This window comes from Pelodiscus sinensis, chromosome 3 (genome assembly GCF_052426305.1).
Source record: "Pelodiscus sinensis isolate ZL-2025 chromosome 3, ASM5242630v1, whole genome shotgun sequence".
In the NCBI taxonomy this organism is placed as follows: domain Eukaryota; kingdom Metazoa; phylum Chordata; order Testudines; family Trionychidae; genus Pelodiscus; species Pelodiscus sinensis.
Window position 1 is genome coordinate 115843015 of NC_143054.1, and position 24268 is coordinate 115867282.

The 24268-nt window shown below is 47.1% G+C and overlaps 1 protein-coding gene across 2 annotated transcripts in view; it reads right to left on the bottom strand.

Moving 5' to 3' along the window:
- Positions 1-20395, bottom strand: part of WTAP (WT1 associated protein) — a 42488-nt gene extending 22093 nt beyond the window's left edge. Inside the window, exons 1-4 of one of the 2 annotated variants that reach the window (XM_006115006.5) lie at positions 20071-20395; positions 5417-5452; positions 5270-5325; positions 730-788 (exon numbers count right to left, since the gene is read on the bottom strand). In XM_006115006.5, coding sequence (XP_006115068.1) covers positions 730-788; positions 5270-5325; positions 5417-5452; positions 20071-20106 — 187 coding nt within the window. In that variant the 5' untranslated portion in view covers positions 20107-20395. Of the gene's footprint in view, positions 1-729; positions 789-5269; positions 5326-5416; positions 5453-19773; positions 20026-20070 lie in introns of those variants that run through there. The other variant, XM_006115007.5, reaches the window with a different exon arrangement.
- Positions 20396-24268: the final 3873 nt, after the last annotated feature.

Consider the following 24268-nt stretch of genomic DNA (forward strand, 5'->3'; position numbering starts at 1 on the left):
TCACAGGATAGGCTGTAAGACCCTGATTGCCAAAGGTGGTCTTAAAAAGGGCACTTTATTTTTTGTCTGGGCAGTTTTAAAGTTAGACTACAGACCATTTGCTGAAAATGGAAGCCAATGGAAGATCTTCAATGGAAGACAACTGGCTGAAAGTACACGAGAGATGGAAATCTGCTCTAGAGGATGCTCTTCTTGTGTGGCCTATTCTAAACCATCCTGGCCAGTGATCCATTTAGGGAACCTTTTGTGTCTGGGTTTCTGGTTATTCCTCACTGCAATTTTTTTTCCCACAAGGCACTAGGGGGCTGTACTCCCTACTTCCTAAACTCACCAACACCTCTCCCCCGCTTCCCCGTGGGTAGGCAGTCCTAGCTCTCCCTCTCCCCTCCCTCCAAAGCATGGCTGAGACAGTGCCAGCCTCAGCTCTACCCCACCTTGGGGAGGGGGGTAAGGCCAAGACTTCACCAGGCCCAGCTCTACCCCCTCCCTGCCACATCCAGCCTCACCAGCCCCAGCATCCCCACCCAGAGCACTGAGGTGGGGGAGGAAGGAGACTGAGCAGCACCTGCCCCTGAGCATCACAGAGAGGGGAGAGGAGACAGAAGGGACACAGAGTGACGATGACATCACTCTGCAGTTCTGCAGGAATTTTTTTAGATAGATATTAATCACTAGAAAGTGTACTTAGATTTATATAACATTAATCAATATGAAAGTGGACCAACTTACAATTAAGATCTGTGTATTTGCCCTCCAGAGCCTGTACATATGCTTCATATTGCTTCCACCTATTGATGGAGGAAAACAAACATTTCTGAACATTGGTTCATTTGACTGAGGCATCTTAAAAAGACACTAATATGATACACATTTGTACCATAACCAAAACAGGTTATAAGGGAAACATGCAGGGATATACATTAGATCAGTGGTTTTCAAACTTTTCTTCTTGTGACCCAGTTGGGAAAAAATCCTTTATTATCTGTGACCCAATAATTATATCTTTTGAGAAATCCCTTCTCAATCCCCCCCCATGAGCGCCCCACACAGCTACTAAGGAGCTCCCCCTGAAGAGCTCCCTGCATGGCTGGCACGGAGCTATGCCCTTTCTCCCCACAGAGCTCCAGCTGTCGACCCAGTGCCCTGTGTCCTGCAGCCCAGCACTGGGTTAACAACCCTAAGTCTGGTAATCACTGGTCTAGATTACAGTTTTGATGCAATCAAAATTTATGGAAAAAAATGGCATTTAGGCATCCAGGTCAAAATCTTAAAGCGGGGGGCGGGAAACGGGGGGGGGGGGGGGGGAGGGGTGAGAGATACTAAATAAACTACTTCGATTTTCAAAGCAATGAATTCCCAATAGACTTACACCTCTTGAAGTCAGTTAACAAATGGTAGAGGTGTACCGTAATATTTTAGTAATAACCATGTGACACCACAACTTCAGAATGTTTCATATAGAACATTCTTGCAATTATTCTGCCTAAAGAGACATTTTTCCATTTTGTTTAATGGTTTGAAAAAAGTCTAACTTGAGATAAAATTCAGTTATAGGGAAGGAGTGAAGTGTCCAAATAAAATCTGAATTTATTCATGAGAACCTGACCCATAGGAATGAAATGTATGCACCCAGTAAATAATAGTTTTGTTAAAAACTGCCATTTCCTAATGGATAGGAAAATGTTTATGTTCAACTTTTAGATTTCTTTCAGAGAAATTTTCAAGTTTTGATACTTAAAGTTACCTACCTTAAATTTTTATTTATCTGAAAATACCATACGGGATTAATTTTTAGATCTTGTCTTCTGCACATTGAGAAAATTCCCTTAGCTCAAGATTTTTTTGTCTCTAGTATTCCTGCAGTTCATTTCAGGGTCTCTGAGTACTGAGCTTGCTCTAGCCTCATTTTTCAAGAGGCTCCAAAATACTTTAGCAGTTCCTTGCAAGAAATTACTACTTGTTGTCAAAAAGCAAGCTAGATTTATGTACAAACTAACAACTTGTTAGCAATTTTGCAACTGCTGTGCCATCAGAGTTAGACAACTCCCCAAACGACAGGCACATCATCTTAACATTCAAACTCTTGAGGCAGACTGTTCAAATTCACAACTGCTGACCCTTCTGTAGGCTGCTTGTTGCAGGGGCTGAAAACGGGTCAATGGCCAGCATCAGAACAGAGCTGTAGGTGTGAGCAGTCCCAGATCCCACTTAATGGGTTAACTGTAACTGGGATTTTACATCCCTACTCTGTAGCCACCAGGATCTTCTCCCTGTATAGGTCTTCAAATAAAGACTGGAATCAAAGGAGTACCTGGGTGAAAATTTTATGGCCTGTTATACAAGAAGTCAGACTATATGATGTAATGATCCATTCTGAACTTTAAAAAATTACAATCAGGATAATAGATTGAGATCCTCTCAGTCTGTTATTGAATTACAGGCAGTCCCCGGGTTACATACAAGATAGGGACTGTAGGTTTGTTCTTAAGTTGAATCTGTATGTAAGTCGGAACTGGCGTCCAGATTCAGACACTGCTGAAACTGACCGCCAGTTCTGACTTACATACAGAATCAACTTAACAACCCCAGGCGTCCCCAAGTCAGCTGCTGCTGAAACTGATCAGCAGCTGATTCCAGGAAGCCCGGGGCAGAGCACCTCTGCCTGGGGCTTCCTGTAGTCAGCGCTGGTCAGTTTCAGCAGAAGCTGACTTGGGGATGCCTGGGGCAGAGCAGCTGGGGTGCTGCCGGGTTGGTCCAGTAGTGCCCAGAGCGGGCGCTGCAGGACCAATCGGCAGCGCCCCAGCTGCTCTGCCCCAGAGTCCAAAACAAAAGCCTGGTCTGCTGGGCGGGGGGGGAGCACACTAGCTGCGCCCCCCCCCCCCGACCAGGGACACGGGGAGCAGAGCCGCAGCGGGGTGCCGCGCCTCTGAGGCTTTGCTCTGGCAAAGCCTCAGAGGCGAGGGACCCCGCCGCGGCTGCGGCTTCAGTCTGGGTGCCTGTGGTCTGCTGGGGATGGTCCCCAGCAGACCACAGGCACCCAGACTGAAGCGGCAGCAGCGGCGGTTCCCCGCGCCTCTGAGGCTTTGCTCTGGCAAAGCCTCAGAAGCGCGGGAACCCGCCCGGTGTCCCTGGTCTGCTGGAGACGGTCTCCAGCAGACCAGGGGCACCGGAGCAGCTTACGAACGGGGCTCTCTCGCCCCGACCTCCAGGGCGAGAAAGCCCCGTTCGTAAGTGCGGATCCGACATAAGTCGGATCCGCGTAAGTCGGGGACTGCCTGTACATGTTTTCTAGACCTGAAACTTTAGTTCTTTGCACACTCAATTTATCAACATCTTGAAAATGTACCGTACAGATCTGACATTTCTTCTTCACCATAATCTGCAAGCATAACTTATCTTAGATACTGATTACAGCCCACATTGCCTCACTAGGTCTCCTGCTAGTTTTATAAGCAGATTAGTAAGAGGGGATAACAGGACTATATACAAGAGTGTCACCCAGATACAGCACTAACTTTTCCCACACTATCTTTGTCTCTTTCCCCCTAAAGGGAATAACTATCTACCATGACAGGCTTCAATGGCAAACATTTTATGGGTTTTAATACTGCTAACTGACATTTCCAGAAAAAGCAGCATTGATCTCTAATTTTAAATCCACCACAAGGAGTGAAACCCCACAAAGCTGACACCATTCCCAGATTTTAAAAACATGATGACGAGGCGCAAGGAGATCATTACTTCTGATTTTACCAGAATTGTTCCATCACAACCTGCTAAATAACATTTCCCCCAAAAAAGATTATTTGAGTAGAGTCACTGTTTTCAACTAACAGCTAGCTTACTAACAAAAGCATCACTAGACTTCCTCATGCCCAAACAGGGGCTATACTGAGCTGTGCCCAAGACGGGAAACCACCACCCTTCATTATTTCTGCACTGCATGCAATAGAGCATCTAGCACGGGGTTTGGCAACCTACGGCACACATGCCATAAGTGGCATGCAAGCCGATTTTTAGTGATATGCGCAGTCTGCAGCCTGAGGTTCCCCCCCGCCCCCTGGAGGCCACACAGCTGCCAATTCGCATCTGCCCCACAGAACTGCCCAAGCTCTCCACTCACCTCTTCCAGGCAGCACAGGGACCCCACACAGAACTGGGACAGCCTGACCCCTGTGAGAGTGAGGTCCCATGTCGCTGCTGCTCTATCCACCCCAGACCTGCCAGCATATGGGGACCCACAGGTGGGAGAGGTGGGAATAGGATGGCCTGCCCTCATGGCCTGGCCAGGACCATCCCAGAGCAGCAAGATGGGCGGGGGAAGAGGTCTGGGGTGTTGAGGGCTGGGTGGTGAGGAGGCAGTGAGAGGGAGGCTAAGCGAGAAGGAAGGAATCAGGTGAGGTCCCCAACTGACAGTTCCCCACCCTTGCCATAAATGAAGAAAAAAATTGAAACCTTTTGTTTGAGACATGAAGTAAAATATTAATTTATTTAAAATGAAGTTTGGTAAACTAACATGAGAAAGTTAAATTATTAAGCAGATCAAGCACTGTAACAAAATGCAGCACTAACAAAATGGCTCGGGGGATTATCCCTCTCTGAACAGCTTCAATCTATCTGTTCCAAACAGCTTTCCATAACAGCAGAGGAAAAACAAGATTCAGTTTCACTTATGACTGAAGAACTCCCCCATAAAAGTAGTGGATTAAATTTGCCAATTTCACTCAGCTGCTATTTGCTCAGAAATTGTATGCAGGTTCAGTAAGACAGCACTGCATCCGTTTATATTTGAGCCGCATTCAAGAGATCCTTATGAGGTGTGAAGATTGCCAGAAACTATTTTAAACAAAAAGCTTAAATTAAATACAAGTTTCTAGGTGCTTAAGTTCCCCCACTCACCAATACTAGTTTCTTATTTGCTATGTTTACAGATCTACAGACAAATGCTTTCAAGAGTGAATAGAGAGTCCAGCTTCCTCATTTCTCAGTATTTAAGTTGAGAAATCTTGTAGAGGCCTAATTTTCTGAGTGTGGAAGAGCAACAAGAAATCAAACCCCTTTAAGAAGTTTTCATTTGGATAGCCAAGAATCAATTAACTTTTGAAAATCTTGGCCATTGCCAAGTATTAAATTACAATTACTGCTGCCTGGTACATTTTATGGAAAGCAGTTTGGACAGAGTGGTACATTTTCCATTAGGATTTGAGGGAAGTCCCACTTTAAAAAGAATGTTTTGTTTATACAGTGGAAACCCCATTTATTACTTTACCTTAGGATCAGTTCCTCTCTAGGCAAAGCCTTAAAGTCTGTTTCACTAAGGCGAACCTAAGTAACAAAAACAAAACAAAAAAGACATGTAGTTGTTTGTTAGGTTACTAACAAAATAAGGAAGAATGGGGTCAGTTTCCAAACATACCTTTTTTGGGAGAGGTTCTTCATTAGTCATTGTGAACTGAGAAAGAAAACAAAAAAAATTCAAACATTAGTCTGATTTGGTCCAGTTACTGAGTTCAGAAAGTTGGCCCATCGTTGCATTTCCATCATTGATTAAAAGGAATGTTATCAGATACTTAAGTATACAAAATAAGTTTAACAAGCCACCATCATCATGCTAGTCACTCTTCTAGCAAAGTAAAACTTCACATTATATTTTGGTGACACTACTGATACTGGTATTCATGTTATCTTTACTGTGACTAACTAAAGAATGGCCTGTTCTGTTAAGATAATCTTTAATTTTAAGTGTTATTCCCCTTCTATTCTCACACATGTAGCAGGAAAATTCTACACCGCCTCTTACAGATTTAAGCAAACATCTGTAATTTTGCTTCTATTAATTCTGGTGGTAACTTACAGAGAATGCTAATTCAACACACTCATTTCCTCCACTCATATGCACAATTTACTCTAAGGGTATGTCTATCCCACAGAGTTGTCGAAAAATGGCCATTTTCCCGACAAAACTTGAGGAACTCCACACTGCAATTGTGTTCTTCCACAAGAAAAATTGAAAGAGCAGAGGGATTTTTCCGGCATTGGTAATCCTCATTCTATGAGGAAGAAGCCTTTTTGCGAAAGAGTTCTTTCGGAAAAAGGCAAGTGTAGATAGGGAAGAGGGAGGAAAGAGGAAAAAGCACAGGTGCGCTGGTGGCCATTCCATTCACGGCAATTACAGCGTACATACGAGAGAGCGTCCATTCAGCCTGGATGCTCTCTTTCGAAAAAGCAGATAGCTTTTTCAATGTACTTTTACAGTGTGGACACTCTTTTGGAAGATTTTCCGGAAGATCTCTTCTGAAAAAAGCTTCTTCCGAAAGAAGCCTCTAATCTAGGCGTAGCTTTAGTGAAACCATTTGCAGCTTTATTCTGTGCACTGCTACCAATACTGGATACCAATGTTCAGGAAACTCAAAATACTCAAAAGTTGTCCCTCTCTAAAGGGTCATGCCTTTTAGCAACCAATGCAATCACAGGTATAACAAATCCTAGTGTGTAATGGTAAAACAAACCCACCAAATTAGAGGCTCAAAATTTTCTAGTTGATTATAAGTGCTTAAGAAAAGAGAGCAGAACTCAATATCTTACATTTTCAAGTTAGTTTGTTTGGAAAGATCTCCAAAACGGTAAGAGCTAGAAACACATAATTTTGAATGGATACTACTGATTTCCTAACTTAAATAACTGAATTGGTTAGATCTCGAAATCGGTTCCCCCAGAGCCCCAATTGAGCCCACTTATAATTAGCTTTTAGTAGCGCCTGATCATAGGCATTTGCTGAACTCTTCTATTAAGCATGTCACAAACTGCAACTACGAGATCCTTTCACTCTGTCTATGAACTAAGTAGTTCATCTGTTCTCCACTAGGCAATGCGTTTTGTAAGCACAGCACTACCTATGTTAATTTCTTCAATAATATGATAAAAGAAAAAGTATTTCCACTAAAATATGTTATGTTAAAGTAATTTACGTAGTTCATTCACCACACCATTTCTTATCAAGAAATGAGTTAAATGTAAATGCGTTTTGTACGCATATCACTAGCTATGTTAATTTCTTAAAGTAATATATATGAGAAAAGTATTTCCAATAAAATATGCTACGTTAATGTAATTGACATAGTTCATTATCACCCCTTTTCCTATATTTTCCCCGGGCAACATCGGGTATTTCTGCTAGTAAAGTAATAAAACAGCAAAGACAGCAGTTTCATGTCTTTTACACACATTTGTCTCTCTAGCAGTTCACTGCTGCAATGGTTACTAAGTCAGTTGGGATCAATCTAGTTGCTCCAGAGAAACACATTTTCAGAAAGTGGTTGATAGTTTAAGCCATTAATTCCACACTGACTCAACTCAGGAGAAGCAGGTAAACACAAACATGGTTCAAGAACAAACAAACAAAAACCACAACTAATTTTTCAATTTAAACTAGGATACTCAGTGTTATGCTCAAGCCTCTCTGCATCACTTCAACATTATTTTAACACTTTCTAACCTGGAGGGGGAGGCACAGGGGGGGAAAACAGAGCCACCCCAGCTTTCCACAGGCTACGTAAGTCTTTTAAACAAAAAAAATATTTGATACCTCCTTTCTCTGAAGGAAAGTTACAAAACTAGAAAGCTGCTGTAATTTAGATGGAAGGGGAAAAAGTATAACCTCCAGAAAAGCATTTGTGAAGCAGGATAGATAGTATGCAGTCCCGAGCAGCTCTGCTCTCTCAGATTCTTTTTTAGGCAGACTGCAAGAACTCCTTTGCCAATAGACTTGTTCTCAGAGATCCTAGTTAAGGGGCAGTAACAGAAAAGAAAACCATTTCCCAAGAGTCTAATAAAAAGGAAATAATGGTGCAGCAGTAAACAGTTCTGTTTTTCCAGGGGAACATTTCAAGACTGCATTCAGTAAGGATCATTAACTTGTCCATTATTCTACCAATGCAGAGAAAAGGTGACTGTATTTTGGCTAATAGGTTTTCATTAGTTTTGCAAGACTGATGTAGCAGATCTGAAAGTTTACTAAAAAAATTGCTTAGTTCCTAGAAATGTTTTTATTTATCTTATTTTATTTTTACATATTTAGTATTCATTATTCTAAACTAGCCAATTAGCCCATCATATGACAGGATTTTCAGGTCTCTCCTCCATGTTGGGAGCTTCCGGTCTCTCGCTCGGTGTCTTTCTCTCTCTCCTCCTTCTACTGCCCCCCCCAGCTCTCCTCTGCTTTCTGCCTCTCTCTCTCTTCTCCCCCCCCCCCCCCCCGCCTCTCACTCTCTATCCGCTCTCCTCTGTCTCTGTCAGAGATGCATGCTCACCCAGGCCCTGCCCCCTGGGTGTGTACGTCACTGCCCTGCCCCTCTTCGCCTCCGCCGTGGTGCTTGGCTGACTTCTACACCGCTCAGCCGGGCTGCCACATGGGAGCAAGCAGCACAAACGGCCTCTCTCTCTCTTCTCCTCCTACTGCCTTGCCCTCTCTCTCGCTTGCTCTCAAGTGCCTCCTGGCTCTCTTTCTTTTCTCCCCCTCCCGCCTCTCACTCTGTGTTTCTCTTCTCCTCCTCCTGCTGCATCTCTCTCACTCTCGCTGTTGCTGTCCTCCACCTCCCCCGTTCTCCTGTGTGTCTGCTCCACTTTCCTCCTTTTGAATCTGGCACCCTTTCCTGAAGTCAGACACACGCTCGTCCAGGCCCTGCCCCCTGGCTGTTCCCTCTGGGCGGCACCGTTGCCTCCCGCCGTGGCACTCGGCTGACTTCCGCACCGCTCAGCCAGGCCGCCGCACGGGAGCAAGCAGCACAAGCGGCTGTTTCGGCCCCACGCAGCACCCGTCTGCCCAAACAGCCACTTGCACCGCTTGCTGCCACGCGGCAGCACAGCTGAGTGGTGCAGAAGTCAGCTGAGCGCCACGGTGGGAGGCAACAGCGCATCCAGAGGGAACAGCCAGTGTTTCAACGTTACAGAGTCACAGACATTGGGCTACTATATATATGATGGGGAGGGAAGGAAATAAAGAGAATTTCTAGCTAAAAAAGCTCATCTCAGGTGCACCGTTCAGTTCTCATAGATGTGTACCTGTTAGAAGTTTTAGAGTTGAACGGCTAAGTAAGAGGTTCATCACTTGCCCAAAAAGTGAACCTCTAGTCTAAGGAACCCAGTTTCTGCAGTCAGAGTGCAGTGCCTCATCTGCATTTTTCAAAAAGACACTTCCTGCATTATGTTTATCCTATAATTTGGTATTCATTAAAATGGCTTCTAGACTATTGTGAAATAGAGTCTATGACAATGTCTTTACTTCTGCTGGAATAGCTGTCAGTCGAGGTGGTTCTCAACTCCTTGATCATTGTGGGGCGCAAATACAGCTCTCTGTATCACATGGGCCATACCTACAGAATATACATATTACATGTAGGGACCCAAGGATGTCACATGGGCTGCAGCTGTATGCTGACTGGGCCACAACTGACCAATGAGTTGAGAATCACTGATGCAGGGTATTAAGAAGCATGATCCGTAAAGGGCTGTACTACTGGTATAGCTTGACCTACTGGAGGAAGTGGGGATGAAGAGAGGGCCTGCCTATAGAGTACATTAGAACCAACCAGCTAATTGTAAATGCTCGTGTGCAGCAACATGCCATACATAGTAGGCAATCCTGCTGGTAAAACTAAAAGTGTCAAACAGTACTACAACAATGCCAATTGGAGAATTTCTAGTTAGTTTACAACAAACTACTGCACATGAGTTTATACCCCAGTTTGTGCTCACAAGTCCAGAGAATAAAATATGGTGGTGGCAATCAGGAGCGCTGATCAGCACCCAGTGACTAAGGGGTTAACTCAGGTACCTAGCAAAGGTGTCCAGCAGTCAACCAGTATTAACAATACTAATAACAATGCAGGTAGGAATTTCCAACGGGAAAAGAAGGGTTCATGTTCTCTCTTCCTCTCCCCCCCTCAACAGGGTTTATTGTTTTCCTTACTTGGGGGTTTGGAAATCATGTCTGAGCTGGCTAATTGTTTTTTTTTCTTTTGTAACTAAGGATTACCGCCCAGAGACTTTCCCTGAGACTATGTATTGAGCTTTTACCACCTAGCCAATTTACTCTGCTTGCAACTGTAGTTTTGTTTGGATAATAAAATATTTTTTTTTATTCTAATTAACCAGTATTGGTTGATTCTTCTATCCTGGAAGATCTGATGGTGTGTATCTGCACGCCTGTGACTGAGGGGTCAGCTACCAGAGACTGCAGCTTGTTTTTCTTTTCCCCAAAAAAAAACTTGAAAAAGAAAAGAGCTTAGGGTACCCCTACCCTGTCTGCCCCATTTGTGTTTTTTATTTTGGGGATCAAAATTACTTTGTGGCAGCGAGTTCCCCAAAGTCTGGGTATTAGGATTTTGTGGGAAGTTTTTGTACTACAGCCTGTAGAGCAGTGTTTCCCAAACTATGGTCCGCGGCTTGATACCGGGCCGCGGAAAAAAAATGCCGGGCCGCAGCATGCCTGGTGACTGCCCATGCCCCTGCACCCGGAAGTGCCGGCGAGTTAAGAGCCGGGGCCCTGCTCCACCACTATGTTGAGCTGGGTCTCTTCCCAACTCTGCCTGGAGCAGGCCCCGGATCCCTCCCCGCCGGCCTCTCCTCGCATCCTCCCACCCCGCTCCCAGAGCGTCCCCTCAGCCCCACCCCTTCCCTGCCACGCGCGGTTCCTCCTCGCTGCCTGCCGCCCATGCGCGGCATTGCACGTGGGTGGGGAGGACGCCCAGGCGTGACATGACGTCACGACCCGGGGTTTTGAAACCCGCGGGAGGCACGTTGCGGGGGTTGACTGGCTCCAGGTTCAGCCTCCGGGGCCTGAGTGCAGACTCCAGCCACGCAACATGGAAGGAGAAAGTAAGGAACCAGCTTATGCAGTGGCGGAGACAAGGAGAGGCGGGGGGAGGAGAAGGGGCTTGGGAGGGAAAGGGGAAGGCACCAAGGGACAGGGGTGCAGGAGAGACAAATGCCAGGGGGCCAAGTGCGGACCACGAGGGAAAGGGCAGGAGGGGAGGTGTCAGTGGGAGGGGGGACAGGGTGATGCTGGGAGAGGAGAGGAGAAGGGCGCTGGAGGGGGAAGTGCTGGGAGAAGGCTTGAAAGAAGGGGTGGGCATGAGGAAGGTCAGGATGGAGCAAGTTGTGTGTGAAGGCCCAGAGGGGCAGGAGGGGAATGGGGCAGAGACCGGTGAGGGGGTGGGTATTAGGGAAAAAGAGGGCAAGGGGGAGGCACCAGGAGGGTGCAGGGCTTAGGGAAGGTTCAGGTGCCAGAGGATTCTGGGGTAAGGAGGAGGGGAGAGCTGGCCACCAGAAACAGAACTGGATGGGGGAGTCAGGGCAGGCTGGGGAGATTGGGGGGCTGGTGGAAGCAGGGCTGCTGCAGGGTGTGAGGTTGGGGGCAGGGAGTTGGCCGGGGAAGATGTGGGCGGGGTGGGAGAAGCAGCTGCTGGAAGGAGGGCTGGATGCAGGCAGTGGGGCTGGCCAAGGGAGATTGGGAGGAAAAGTGGGGGAGAACTGGCTGCCCAGGAGGGGCTTGGGGGAAGTGGGGCTGGCCAGAGGCACAGCAAGGGGAGCAGGGGGGGAGAAATGAATTGGCCTGCAGGGAGTGGGACTGACCCGACCCCGTTCCCCCCTCCCCCCCCACAAAGCATAAGTTAGTCCGGCACAGGGATTCTACTGTCCCCCCACCCCCCCACACACACCCCTCGAGTAGTTGCGAACTATCTGGCTGGTAGACACACACATGCAGCCTGAGCACATTTATCAGCCAGGCAGTTCGAAACTACAAACTGATACATCTAGTAATAATACAACTTACCTACTGAGAAAATACCAGACATGTTATATGTCTGGTATTTTCTCAGTTTATTTTTCATGTGTTTATATTTTGGGGCTACAAAAAGCAGAACTGAAAGAAAAAAAAGGGGGCTCCAATTAAAGTAAAAAGTTTGGGAAACCCTGGTCTAACCAGCTTTCTGTCTGTCTTACAGTCCATTTATCCAATCCATATTCCTTAACTTTCTGGCAAGAATATTGTGGGTGACCATATCAAAAGCTTTGCTAAAGCTGGCACTGGGAGATTTGGGAGGACCAGAAACAACTTATTTGAATATTAATCATTTGATTAATGAATATGCAAGTGAACATTACTGGTCCTCCAAAAGTTCATGAATGGATTTACTGGTCCCCGTGTCAAAAAGTTTGGGAACCCCTACTGTAGAGCATGTGTGGGCAATAATTTTTTTGCCAGAAGCCACTTTGGGAATTTCTGAAGTGGCCACAGACCACACGGGAAGGGGCGGGACATCAAGCGGAAAGGGCAGGGCCTCAAACAGAAGGGGCAGGGCCAAGATATTTCCTGGTTCCCCACCCCCAGACAATGACTGGTCTGGGGGTAGAGGGAGTGCCTTTGTCCCCCTGCCCCCAACATTCCCTTTAGGTGCCCATGCCCCTGGCGTGGAAGGAGATTCTGTGCTCCCCTTCCCCAAGGCCAAATAGGGCTTGGGGGCGGGGGAGCACACAAAGCCTTTTCCACTCTGCCCCGCCTTGCAAGCAGCATGCGCCACTTCAAAGCGCCACATGCTCCTGGCAGGGTGGGAGGAGGCTTTGCACGCTTTCCCATCCTAATTGGCCTGGGGGCAGGGGGAGTGACAGGGCCTCCACAGGTTGGATCCGGCCCGCAGAAGCCCTTTTGCCCACCCCTCCTGTAGAGGAAAGATTGGAGTGCTCTTTCAGGCTCCCAACGTCTGCATTCATAGTGCCAGAGTAGGGAACAGCCTTGATGGGGGGGGGGGGGGGAGACACTTTACCACTATAATCCACAACAGGAGAACTCTGCCAATGTAGTATATTAAACACACCTAGCATAGACATGGCTTATGACAAGAGTAACTTTGACAGTTTGTTTTACACAGGAAATAGGTACCAATGATTAGTTTCTATCCAGGAAAGATAGAAGCAACGTTCCTATCTGTTCTCAGGACCAGACTTATCAGCACGTTAAGAACAATAAAGAATATTTACACTTAGGAAAAAAAAGACAGATCATTAAGGACAAATCTACACTTAAAACGCTGCATCAACATAGCTGTGCTGCTATAGCATTTTAATGAAAACAAACATGGGAGACCTCTCCTGTTAGTATAGTTAAGCCATCCTGCCCAAGAGGCTGTAGCTATGTCAGTGGGAGCAGCTCACCTGCCAATACTGCACCACCTGCACAGGGGATTAAGTTAGCATTACTATTACGCTCAGGAATGCTTAACTTGCATTTATTCAAATTCTTAATTTTTTCTTTGTTAGAAAACGGTGAGTGATGCATTTATTTATTACATGCTCAATTTTTCTTGTGAGTTGTATCAACCTCTAGTTTGACAGAAATCCATAAATTAAAATGCAAAGAGAATTTTCCATTAAATAAAATTGTTAAAATGTGTTGTGTATTTAACATTTAAATACAAACTAGAGAGGTTTGATATTGATTAACTGAAATAATTGTGTAGCCACATCAAAACTTTGCGGTTACATGATTATTCAATAGTCCCCAGCAATGGGGCTAGCAGTCAGTGTGCTCCTGGCCCCACTCCCGGGGAGCCCCCTGGCACCCTCACTACTGCCTCTGATATAGGGGCAGCAGCAGCCCCTGTCCACAGAGAGCTTGGACCCCGCTCCCCCTTCAACAGAGGCTGCAACAGCATCTCACGAAGCAGCCTCCCTTACCCACCCCCATGCTGCTGCCTCTCAGAGGCAGCGGGGGGGGGGGGGGGGGGGGGCAGGAAGAGTGGAGGGAGATGGTATTGCCGAGCCAGTGCTTGTGGGAAGTCAGCAATTTGCATCAACTATTCAATTAGTCAATAAGGCTGCCTCTACCTCTGAAGTTTAGCAACTGCCCTGGGGCTGTTGCTAAACTTCAAAGGTGAAAGCACTGTGGGAAGCACGGGGCCAGTGCGGGTAGGGGGGAAGACTATTCTATAAGCATTTGCTTATTGGATTGTCGAGGAGTCATTCACATCCCCAATGCAATCTTAATTCTTCCTCTTTAGATACATAAATGTATATGTACAGAGTCCTATCAATTTCAGTCCATTTTAGTTAATTTCAATGTCAGATTTTTTAAAATCATAAATATGAAGTTATAGAGGGGTCTGATCTACAAAGGAGCTGTCGGGGTGGGGGGGGGACGACAAAATTATTGTTGGGGGAGTTGTAGTACTGCTACCCTTACTTCTAGGGATGTTAAAAATTATGTAATGGGATAAACCAGGGCTACTCAACTTTGGAAGCCGCAGAAGCCACAACGATACTCAAAGCACATGACGAAGGCTGCAACTTAAGTGTGGTTGCATATACGTGCAAATATATTATACACAAATAGCTTCTTCGTTTTTCTTAAATTGCTGTCAGGTAGACACAAGTCTTTGAATTCAGGGTGACAAGATTCGTGGTGCCAATGCAGGTTCGTTTTCTTTAACGCAGTGATAGTCTTGAGACAAAGAAGACACATTGGTTTTCCATTTCTCTCTGCAAAAGTGAATGCCATCTCCCAAACAGGGTTGAAAACCCTGTGTTCATCCAACAAGCATCTCCTCTTTGTTGCCATTTTTAATGCTTCTTAAAAAGAAAATTGTATACCAGCGTTTTGGGTGTCTAGCTTGAAGCTTCATGTTTTTTTCTGGAGTGATTTTACTCAGAAAAAGTTTCCAACCCAGAGTGCTCCAACCTGCGGTGGGCAGGTAGCTAGATTAGTCAGGTCGGACACGAGAGGCAAAAAAGACAGGTTCCCGGAAGCACTGTCCTGGATTCCCAACAGGGCTGCCCAGCCATGGCCCCGGATCCAAGTGTGGCCAGTGAGAGCCAGTCAGCACCTCTCAGGCTCTGCCCACAAGGCTGAGCAGCCAGCACTTCCTACAATGCCTCGGCGCTCCCTGCACCTCCTCCCCGGGGGCTAGAAATGCTGACACTCTGTACCAGTCTGTTCCAACCAGCCTGTCTGCTTGCATCTTTCAATGCTCACCCCACTTGGGAGATACCTCTCCATTGCAGACTGTGCTCCCAGTGGAGGCCATAGTCAAAGGAACCCACTCATGGGCCACATGTTGAGCCCTACATAAACCCAAACTGTACCACGGGTCACAAATGAACGGGACGTGGGCCGCATACGGCTTGTGTGTTGAATAGCCCTGGGATAAACAATGTAACTGCTAAAAATCTTAACAGTTACACATAGTGTGGGCTCAGCAGTATAAATCTTAGCCTTATACTGCAGAGCCCACAGCAAAGCCTTCTCCCCAGGAGCAGAGCCATGAGCCTGGCTCCCAGGAAGAAGACATCCCACTCCACTCCCAGGGAGGAGACTTAGCTGCCCTGCAAAGCTGCCTCCCTGGGAGCTGAGCATAACCAATAAGCATCAACTTATCTGTTAAATTGTTAAGTGGTTACACTCTAACATCTCCACTTACTTCTGTGCTACTGTTGGCAGCAGTACCATCTTGAGAACGTGTAACAGCTGCTAGCCAGGAAACCAGCTCTAATGGCAGAGCCACCATCAGCACACAGCAGTGCAGAAGTAAAGATGACATACCCTTATTTCTGTGATACTGCCCACAGAGCTGGCCTCTGTCAGCAGCCACCACTCTCTGGCTGCCCAGCTCTTAAAGCAGCAAAGTAGTAACGATGGCAATACTACAACCTCTCTAAGATATTTTGAATTACTGAAGTTCCCTTTTGAATTGGGGCTCCCAAATTTGAGAAACCCTGGTCTCTCTGTGAAATCTGTATAGCCATGGTGTCCAACACACTAGCCACATGTGGCTATTTGGCCAGTTGAGTATGGCTAGTTGGCTTGAACAATTTCAGAATAACGTGTCTAGGTTGCTTTAGCAGTAACTACTACAGTTGCTACTGCTTCAGAACTGGTTGGACACCACTGCTGTATAGTATATAAAGTACAAGCATCCCAAAAACCAGATTTCACAGGGCAAACCAGACTGAATGGCTGTGATTTTAGTAAGGTTCTAGATTAGGAGCAGGCAGCCTATGGCTCACAATCCAAATTTGGCTCTTATGGAACCCCAACTCACCCTCCCCTTGTCCTCCCTGCAGCACAGAGCCTACACTGGTGCCACAGCCTTCCACAAGATTGGAACACCACTGCCAGCTTCCTGTGAGGGGAGCGGGAAGAAAGCCCTAAGGCTCCACACAGGATCCAGTGTGCAGGGAACAAGTAAAGCTAGAAATGTGAGTGTTTTCCTTTCCCCAGCCTGTGGGAAACCAGGAACCAAAGATGGCCTCCTGCCCACTGCTAATTTGTTCCCCCGGGACTCACTTCCCTGGAGGCTTCCCTTGTGAACCCTTTCTGCTGGGGTATGAGAGCAGTGGGAGACCCTGTTATAGGATGCATGCCACACAGCACGAAAACAAGTGTCCCCCACCACCTCATGCCCAGACCCGCACCCCCTCATTTACCCACCCTGGCTAGAGAGCCTGGACTCTCCTGCCTCCAACATCCATCCTGCCCCAGCACTCTCTGCCCAGGCACCCTCACCCCCTCCTACACCCAACTCCCAGCCCAAATCTTGTACTCCCATCCCTTTCCCATTCACTGGCAACCCTGTCCCACACATTTAACTCATTTTTTTGGCCCTAATCCAGAGCCTGGGAGGTCCACAAAATTCACTAACCATAGAACCCCAGAAGAGTAAATCTAGGCTGAGGCCTTGAACCTCGGTCCTCTCTGCCCCTCCCCCACTGTGGGGCTGGAGCACCACAGGAGTGAGCTGTTTCAGTTGGAGGTCACATCAGTGAGGGTTTCCCCCCCCCACTAGTGTGGCCCCCTACTGATATTTTGAGGCCCCTGACCCCAAAAAGTTTCCCCATTCCTGCCATAAATAAAGACAATGTCAAAAGCTTTGGTGTGTGTTATATTTTACTTTATTTAAAAATGAAGCCTGGCCAACAAGCCCCCCCAATTAGGGTACAGCTCCCATCTGGCTGCAGTATCATAACACTCCTGTACCCCACACGCTCCAACCCTGAGCCCATCATACATCTGAACCCCTTGCCCTGAGCCCCTCATACTTGCACATCCCCAAACTCCTGCACCTTCACAGACTCCTGCACCCCTACACATCCTAACCTTGTGCCGAGTCCATCATACAGCCCAATGTCCTGCCCTAAAAACCTTTGTACACCCCAACCCAGACTCCTGAACTCGTCACCAGCCCCCTGCCATAAGATTAACAAGACAGCCTGCAGCCGTACATTAAGCTGGATTTGACCAGTTGTGATGGAAACTTCCAAGAAATGTGAAGATGCAGCAGCAGAAGTCCCATTAAATAAGTCTGTGAGTATCATGTTTCATTGGTGCTATTATTAATCGTTATGTCAAATAATAATATTAAGTTATATATTTTTAGTCATGCAAAGGGGCATTCTTATACGAATGCTCTTTGTTGACCTCCTGTTCTGAATTTTGATGCAGTTTGGCTCTTTAGTTTGAAAAGGTTGCCAGCCTCTGCCCTAGATATTACCCTTAATATGACTGTGTATTCCCCCTCACCAATTGGGTTAATGTTATCAATGCACAGGACAGATGCACAAGGGACAGAATTCATGTTGCATGAGTAAATTTAAGTCTGGCATTTCTTAACTTTGGGGTTGACGGTCCAAGCTGAAAACTCTCTCAATAGTTTTTTGTATGCGATATTATGTATACACCTCCGCCTATTGCTGAACCATGTCAGACTATCTATATCAGAAATACATCACAAGTGTTAGCATTTACAATCTGAGAGGTTTACAGAGCTGACTGATAGCACTCCTGTAGTCAACATTTTGAGAAGCAATAACTAACTTCCTCAAAACTAATGTGATATCTATAGCAGCATGAAGGAGAATCAGGCTATCGTCTAGACTACAATGTTTTACCAGAAAATCGTACACTAATTGCACTCCGCAATTTGTGTACTTTTTTCCAATAGTTTTGTTAGAAGAGGCTTTTCTGAAATTTGGCCCAATTTCGGGAAAAACTGTCTTTTGGAAGAGCCCTTCTTCGGCATCTGAAAGAGCGCATCTGCTCTTCTGCAAAAAAAAAAAAAAAAAAAAAAAAAAAGCAGAAGAGCAGATGCATTCCCTGGACATAGCCTCAGAAGTCACCCTAAATTTGTTTTGTGCTGGAATACCAACTGGTTGTTTTAAATTGCTTACTGTTTCATTGCTATATGTACTTGGATACAGAAAAAAGCAAATTAAAGAAGAGCAAAGCAACAATCATATAACCATTTCAGCATGAGGTATCTAACTCAGTGTACAGTTACTCCAGACTTGTTTGTAAGCTCACCATCATCCCCAAAACACTAACCACAGTACACAGAATGTTTACTAAAAAGTTTGTAATTTTCTGAAAGAGCACAACAATGCCATTTTCTACAAGAACAAACAATGAAAGTTATTTTCAAAACTAATCTTTAATATAGCCTACTAAAATAAACACTGAATTTATGTTGATATTTTGAATAATTTTATTTACTGCCATGCTGAAGAACAACACCTCTTCATTCAAAGATTAATTCTGGTGACAAATGGTACCTTGTCAAGTTTCTAGTCTTCTACTTTTGCTCTCAGAAATATCAAAATACAAATAAGCAAAATACAAATGTATGCATTAAGACTGCCAACTGGAACATGCAATAAGTTTATTGACTATGTAATTTTTTTTTATAATTATAAGCTGATTGGAGCAGATGTTACTTGACCATAGATGTTGACACATGAACTAAAAAGCTCAAGCTTAAACATCACAACGTTCAGTTTTATCTGATATGCTACTTTACAACACGGTCATAATTTCTGTAGTATTTTAAGGAATATGCAATATTAAAACAAGTTAAATGACAGTTAATAGCAATTGTTTTAGTTAAAACCAGGAGCCCCTCCTCCTTGTAGGAGGAACAGCCTGGAGCCGTCAGGAATTTTTTTAATACTTAGCAGGTAATTTTTATACGATGCTAAAGGCTCTTGATACTTTGCGTAGAAGCCACCATTACAGGTACGAAGCCTCTGAAGCAAACTACAAAGTGAGGCCACGGATTAGCAGAAATATCGGCGCCGCCTCAACTTTAGGCTCGGTGGGTAGAGTCCCCCCGCCCTGCCGGAACCACGCACGGAGCGTAAAGCTAAGCGTGTGCATGAGCCTCCGCGAGACAGGAACCTCCACACTCGGCCATTGCGCCCTTCCGCCACGGAAACCGCGCGGCTCCCCCACGGCCCTCTGGGGACGCGCGCAGCCAGGGCGCAGCGGACGCTCCGGCAGCAAGAAAGGCCATTTGACAGCGGGGCGCACAGGCCGCTCCCTGCGGCGGGGCCGAGGAGCATTGGGGGGGAGGGAGTAGAGCCCCCGAACGGCTCCAAATCCCGCCTACGCTGCGCTCGGCCCTTCCTAGCCGCTTTCGCCACAGCCTGAGCGGAGCCAGCCCAGACGCGGGGTGGGGACAATGGGCGCCCCCGGGGTCGGGCCTCACGCACCGAGCCCCGCTCTCGCCTGCGTCTCTCACAAAATGGCTCTAGGTGCTGCTGCGCTGCCCTCCCCCCTAATCGCCTCCCGCCGTAAGTAGCGGCCGGGCCCCCAGGCTCAGCACCCCGAGCCCCCACAGCAGCGGGGCGGGAACACCCTGGTGCTCGGTGCGCTCCAGCAGCCACGTCCCGCGAGGAGAAAACGGCGGCGGCGGCAGCCTGCGAGGGGGAGGCCGCTCGGTGACTCACCTCCTGCTCGCGGCGCTGAGGCCTCGCTCTCCCCGCGCACTGACTACCAAAGCCCGGCCCGTCGCATCGAGGGCAACACCTTCAGCGCCCAGAAACGGGGCCCTGCGGTCACCGCCTGCCCGAGCCCGCGCCGCCGCTCGCTCTTTATTTGCAGCTTCTCTGCGCTACAAAATGGCGCCGGAGGAGGAAACGCGAGCGCGGCCGCCCCGCCCCCGGGAGGAGCCGTTGCTCCAGCAGAGGCTGCCCGAGCCCGCCGCGCGCGCAGGGAACGCCGGGAGGAAGGGCAGCAGGACCCACCCGCGAGCTCTCCTGTCCCGCGCCGCCCTCGCTCATCCGGCAGCCTCTTTCCCGCAGGCCTGGGCTACTTCCTGAGCGCTCCTCCTCCTTCGTGCCGCAGCCCGGCCTGGAGCCCCCGGCGTCTCGCTCTGGTGCGGCGCTTAGCCTGGCAGTTGAACCGACATCGCACGGGCCGGGAGCGTATCTGCGGCGCGCGAGGGGGACGAAGGGGACGCGGAGGGATACAGCCTCCCACGTAAACTACCTGCTGAAGTGAGGGTTCGGGCGGAAGGAGACCGCCGTCCAGGATGCAGGAAGGCGTAGCGCTATTGGCCGCGAGCCCAGCACGCCCCCCCCCCCCCCGCGGGGAAGCCCTGCTTATCTCCACCCTCCCCCTGGGCAGAGCAGAGACTTTCCACTGCCCGGCGGGTCCAGAACATGCACCAGCAGGGGGGCCAGTAAAAGGCATGACCTTGCCCTTTGTGTTCTCGCGCATTTTGGAGCCCTTCCCCCTGCCCCCCATCGTCTTTTGGAGCCAGCCTTGGTGTTGCCTTTAAAGGGTCACCGAAAAAATAAAATATGCTCAGAAGCAAAGTTACTTACTGCTACTAACCAGCGTACTAAACAAAAAGGATCCTTTAAAACGTGATTTTTCACCATGTATGTTGCATGGTTTACTACCTGTTGCCTAGTCAGTTTAATATATTGGTTAGTTTCAGTGGTCCAGTACAAGGTTGCAGGCTTCAGGCAGTAAACTGCAAGGAAATGTTTAGATCCCATTAGTGCTCAAAAGAATAAACATTTTTTTGCTGATTTTAAAAACTGGAAAATAGTGCTTAATGTTGGACTTAAAGTAGAGTTTGAGTTTGACCAGCTACTGTTTGAACTAGGGATGTTAAAATGTTTACTTTTGTAAACGTAACCACTGAAAAATTCCAGGCCTGTACATGGGCAGGGGGTGCAAATGCACCCCCCCCTCCATGGTTTCCCCAGGGAAGGCAGGAGGAGCATGCTGCTGGAACATCCCTCACCCATGCTGTAGGGAGGAGGGGAATTAGCCCCAGCCTTCCCTTGGCTGGTCAGAGCACTCTTACTTGGGGTGTGTTCACACCCTTGCAGTCCACATTTACCCCCCCAAAAAAGACACACCCCCCCAGACACACACACACACACAGAAATTCCTGCATACTGGCCTGAATTCAGTGGTTACACATTTATATGTGAGGTGGAGGCAGGAGCCAGTGCTCCTGGGAGCCCCACAAGCACTGGGTCCTGCCTGCTCCTTCTCCACTCACCTTGCACTGCTGCTGCCTCTGTATCAGTGGCAGCAACATCGGGGACAGGCGTCTCCATGGGAACTGGCTTTTAAGCCAGTTCCCCACAAGTGCCAACTTCCACCTCGCCTCTCCCCCACATTGCTGCATCTGATACAGAAGCGGGGAGGAGGGGGTGGTAAGAGGGGTTGTAAGAGAGGAGGGTTGCATGTAACTATGAAGGTTAACCGATGACTCCAGGCTCATCAGTTAACCATGTACACAAGTATACAGGCAGTCCCCGGGTTACATGGATCCAACTTACATCGGATCCCTACTTACAAACGGGGTGAGGCAACCCCGCACTAGCTGCTTCCCCCGAGCAGACCAGAGAGACGCGAAGCTAGCGCCCCCTCCCCCCCCCCAGCAGACCAGGGAGACGCGGAGCAGCTTTTCTCAGCAGACACCTCAGCTTGAGAATAAAGGACTGAGGGAAGTGAGGTGCGGGAGAATAAAACTGAGCTCTGGAGAAATGTTTGGCTAGAGTTTCCTCTACAATATGTACCAGTTTCGACTTACATACAAATTCAACTTAAGAACAAACCTACAGTCCCTATCTTGTACGTAACCCGGGGACTGCCTGTACTCTCATATCCCTAGTCTAAATTATAATGCAAGGACTAAAAAGCATGCACAAATATATTTGTCCCTAGAGGGCAGATCTGATTATGAAAATATATGCAAAAAACAGATTTGTTGAATAAGATACTATTTTCATGTATATACTTAAGTTGTGGCCCTCAGCATGTGCTGTGAATATCATTGTGGCCCCCGGGGCTTCCAAAGTTGAGTAGCCCTGAGTTAGGGTTTGGAGGTGAAGGGCCAGAGAAAACTTCTTTAGCACTGATTGATTGCTCAGTCCAAGGGTGAAGGCAACCAAGCAGAGAGAGTCTCACCCTTCCCTGTTCTCTGCCCTGGATTCTATCAAATTTCAAAGCTTGAGCTTTTCCCATTGTCACGAGATAAGCTCTAACCCAGTGGTCACTAACCAGTAGATTGGGATCTACTAGTAGATCTTGGAGCCTTTGACAGGTGATCCTGACAGATTTGGCTGGGAGGCTGTCAAATGCCAACACTTCACCTGCCTCTCTAAGCACTGCCGTGCTGCTCCTGCCCCTCTGCCTTGGAGCTACCCCCCAGCCCTAGAGCCTCTGTGCAGGACAAAGGAAGAAGAGGAGGTGGTGCTGATGTCAGGGTGCCCCTCCCTCCACCTATCTCCACAGAAGGGAGCAGGGATGAAAAGAGTTTGCTGGCTGCTTTTTGAAGTGGTGCAGCGCGAGAATAGGGGTGAGCCTGAACCCCAGGACTCCAGTACCCCAAAACACTGCCCTATCCCTGAGTCCCCCTGCACCCAAACTCCCTCCCACAGCCTGCACCCTGAATCCTCTCCTGCACCTCAACTCCCTGCCCCCGGCTCAGCTCAGAACTTCTCTCACACTCCAAACCCTTTAGCCCAAGATCAGAATCCGCATCCCCTCCCCCTCTGCCCCAGCCTGATAAAAGTGAGTCAGGATGGGGAGGATGGAGTGCGCAGGGGTGGAGTCTTAGAGAAGGGATGGGAAGGAGGTAGGCAAGAGTGTTTGGGTTTGAGGTGGATCATGGATTGCATTTATATTGAACAAGTGATCTCATGCTTTAAAAGATTGGAGACCACTGCTCTAGTCCCTTACTTGCAAGATTTAGCAATAGTGGGTATGTAAGATATGCTATTACCCAACCCCCACACCAGTCTATAAACAAAGTTCAGCCATTACATCTGTAAAAAATCTGTAAATATTGAGGTCCACACTGATTCAACTTCATTGGGAAAACAGTTCACCCCCTCTCCTGGGCTGCAACAAAGGAAGAGCAGAGAACACAGACTGAGGCAAAAAAAGCTGAGGGGTGGTGCATAGTCTTCAGATCATTTTCCCTCCATACAAATCAGTCACTGTGTTTATCAATATTCTAATCTATGTTCTCTAGCAAGTTGTTTTGGATATTATTTTCTTTTTAATCCCATCTCTCTCTCTCTCTCTCTTTGTGCCTTTCATATAGCAGATCGATGATCTTTCATATTAAATTGTGCTTTGCAAATTGCTTATTTTTTAATATTAAATCATATGGGTAGAGTAGTAAAATGGTAGTGACCCCCTAGCACTACCCGTATATTTTAATAAAATAAAAGCATCTGGTGCAATATCAAAGTATTATTGAACAACCAAAGAAAAAACTCAACATTCTTGGTGAACAATGAATTAAGATTTTGATCACAGAATTAGAACAGGGTATGATACTTAACATTTTTTCTCCATCTCTCTCACCCAAATCCAGTTTCATGTACAAACACCTAGTGTACTGACAATGTAAGTAATACCATAAAATAAATTAATTTCTGGTCATCACCCATATTTAATTTGACTACTTCTAAATCTTCTTGTGGTATAATGTGCAGAAAATTGAAGGGAGGGGGGCTCACCTGTTTTATGTCACTCTTACCATGTAAAACAGAGGCCTTACATATTATATATGCAGGAATGGGTCTCTGCTCCTATAGAATTCAGGAGATCCACAAAAGTGGAAAATCTACAGCTGACCAGATCCTGTGGATAGTAAATAGAGTGACATGCAGGAATCAAAGCACAGTTTGTGAGCATCTCACACACTCAAGAAAAACTGCATATATCAATATGGTGGTAAGTGCTTCAACCTCTTTTGAAAGTCTCACTGCCAAAAAATGGGTGATTACAAAGACCAAGTGAAAAATGAAAGGTATGCACCATTACAAGTCAGCTAATTCCAAACACCATAAAATAAGAACTAAAAGCCACAATTAAATTAAAGAAAATATTAGAAACTTTATTGGAATCCAGAGACAGAATGAGTTGAGACTAATCCGGAATTGATCAACTTTAAGTAAATTACAT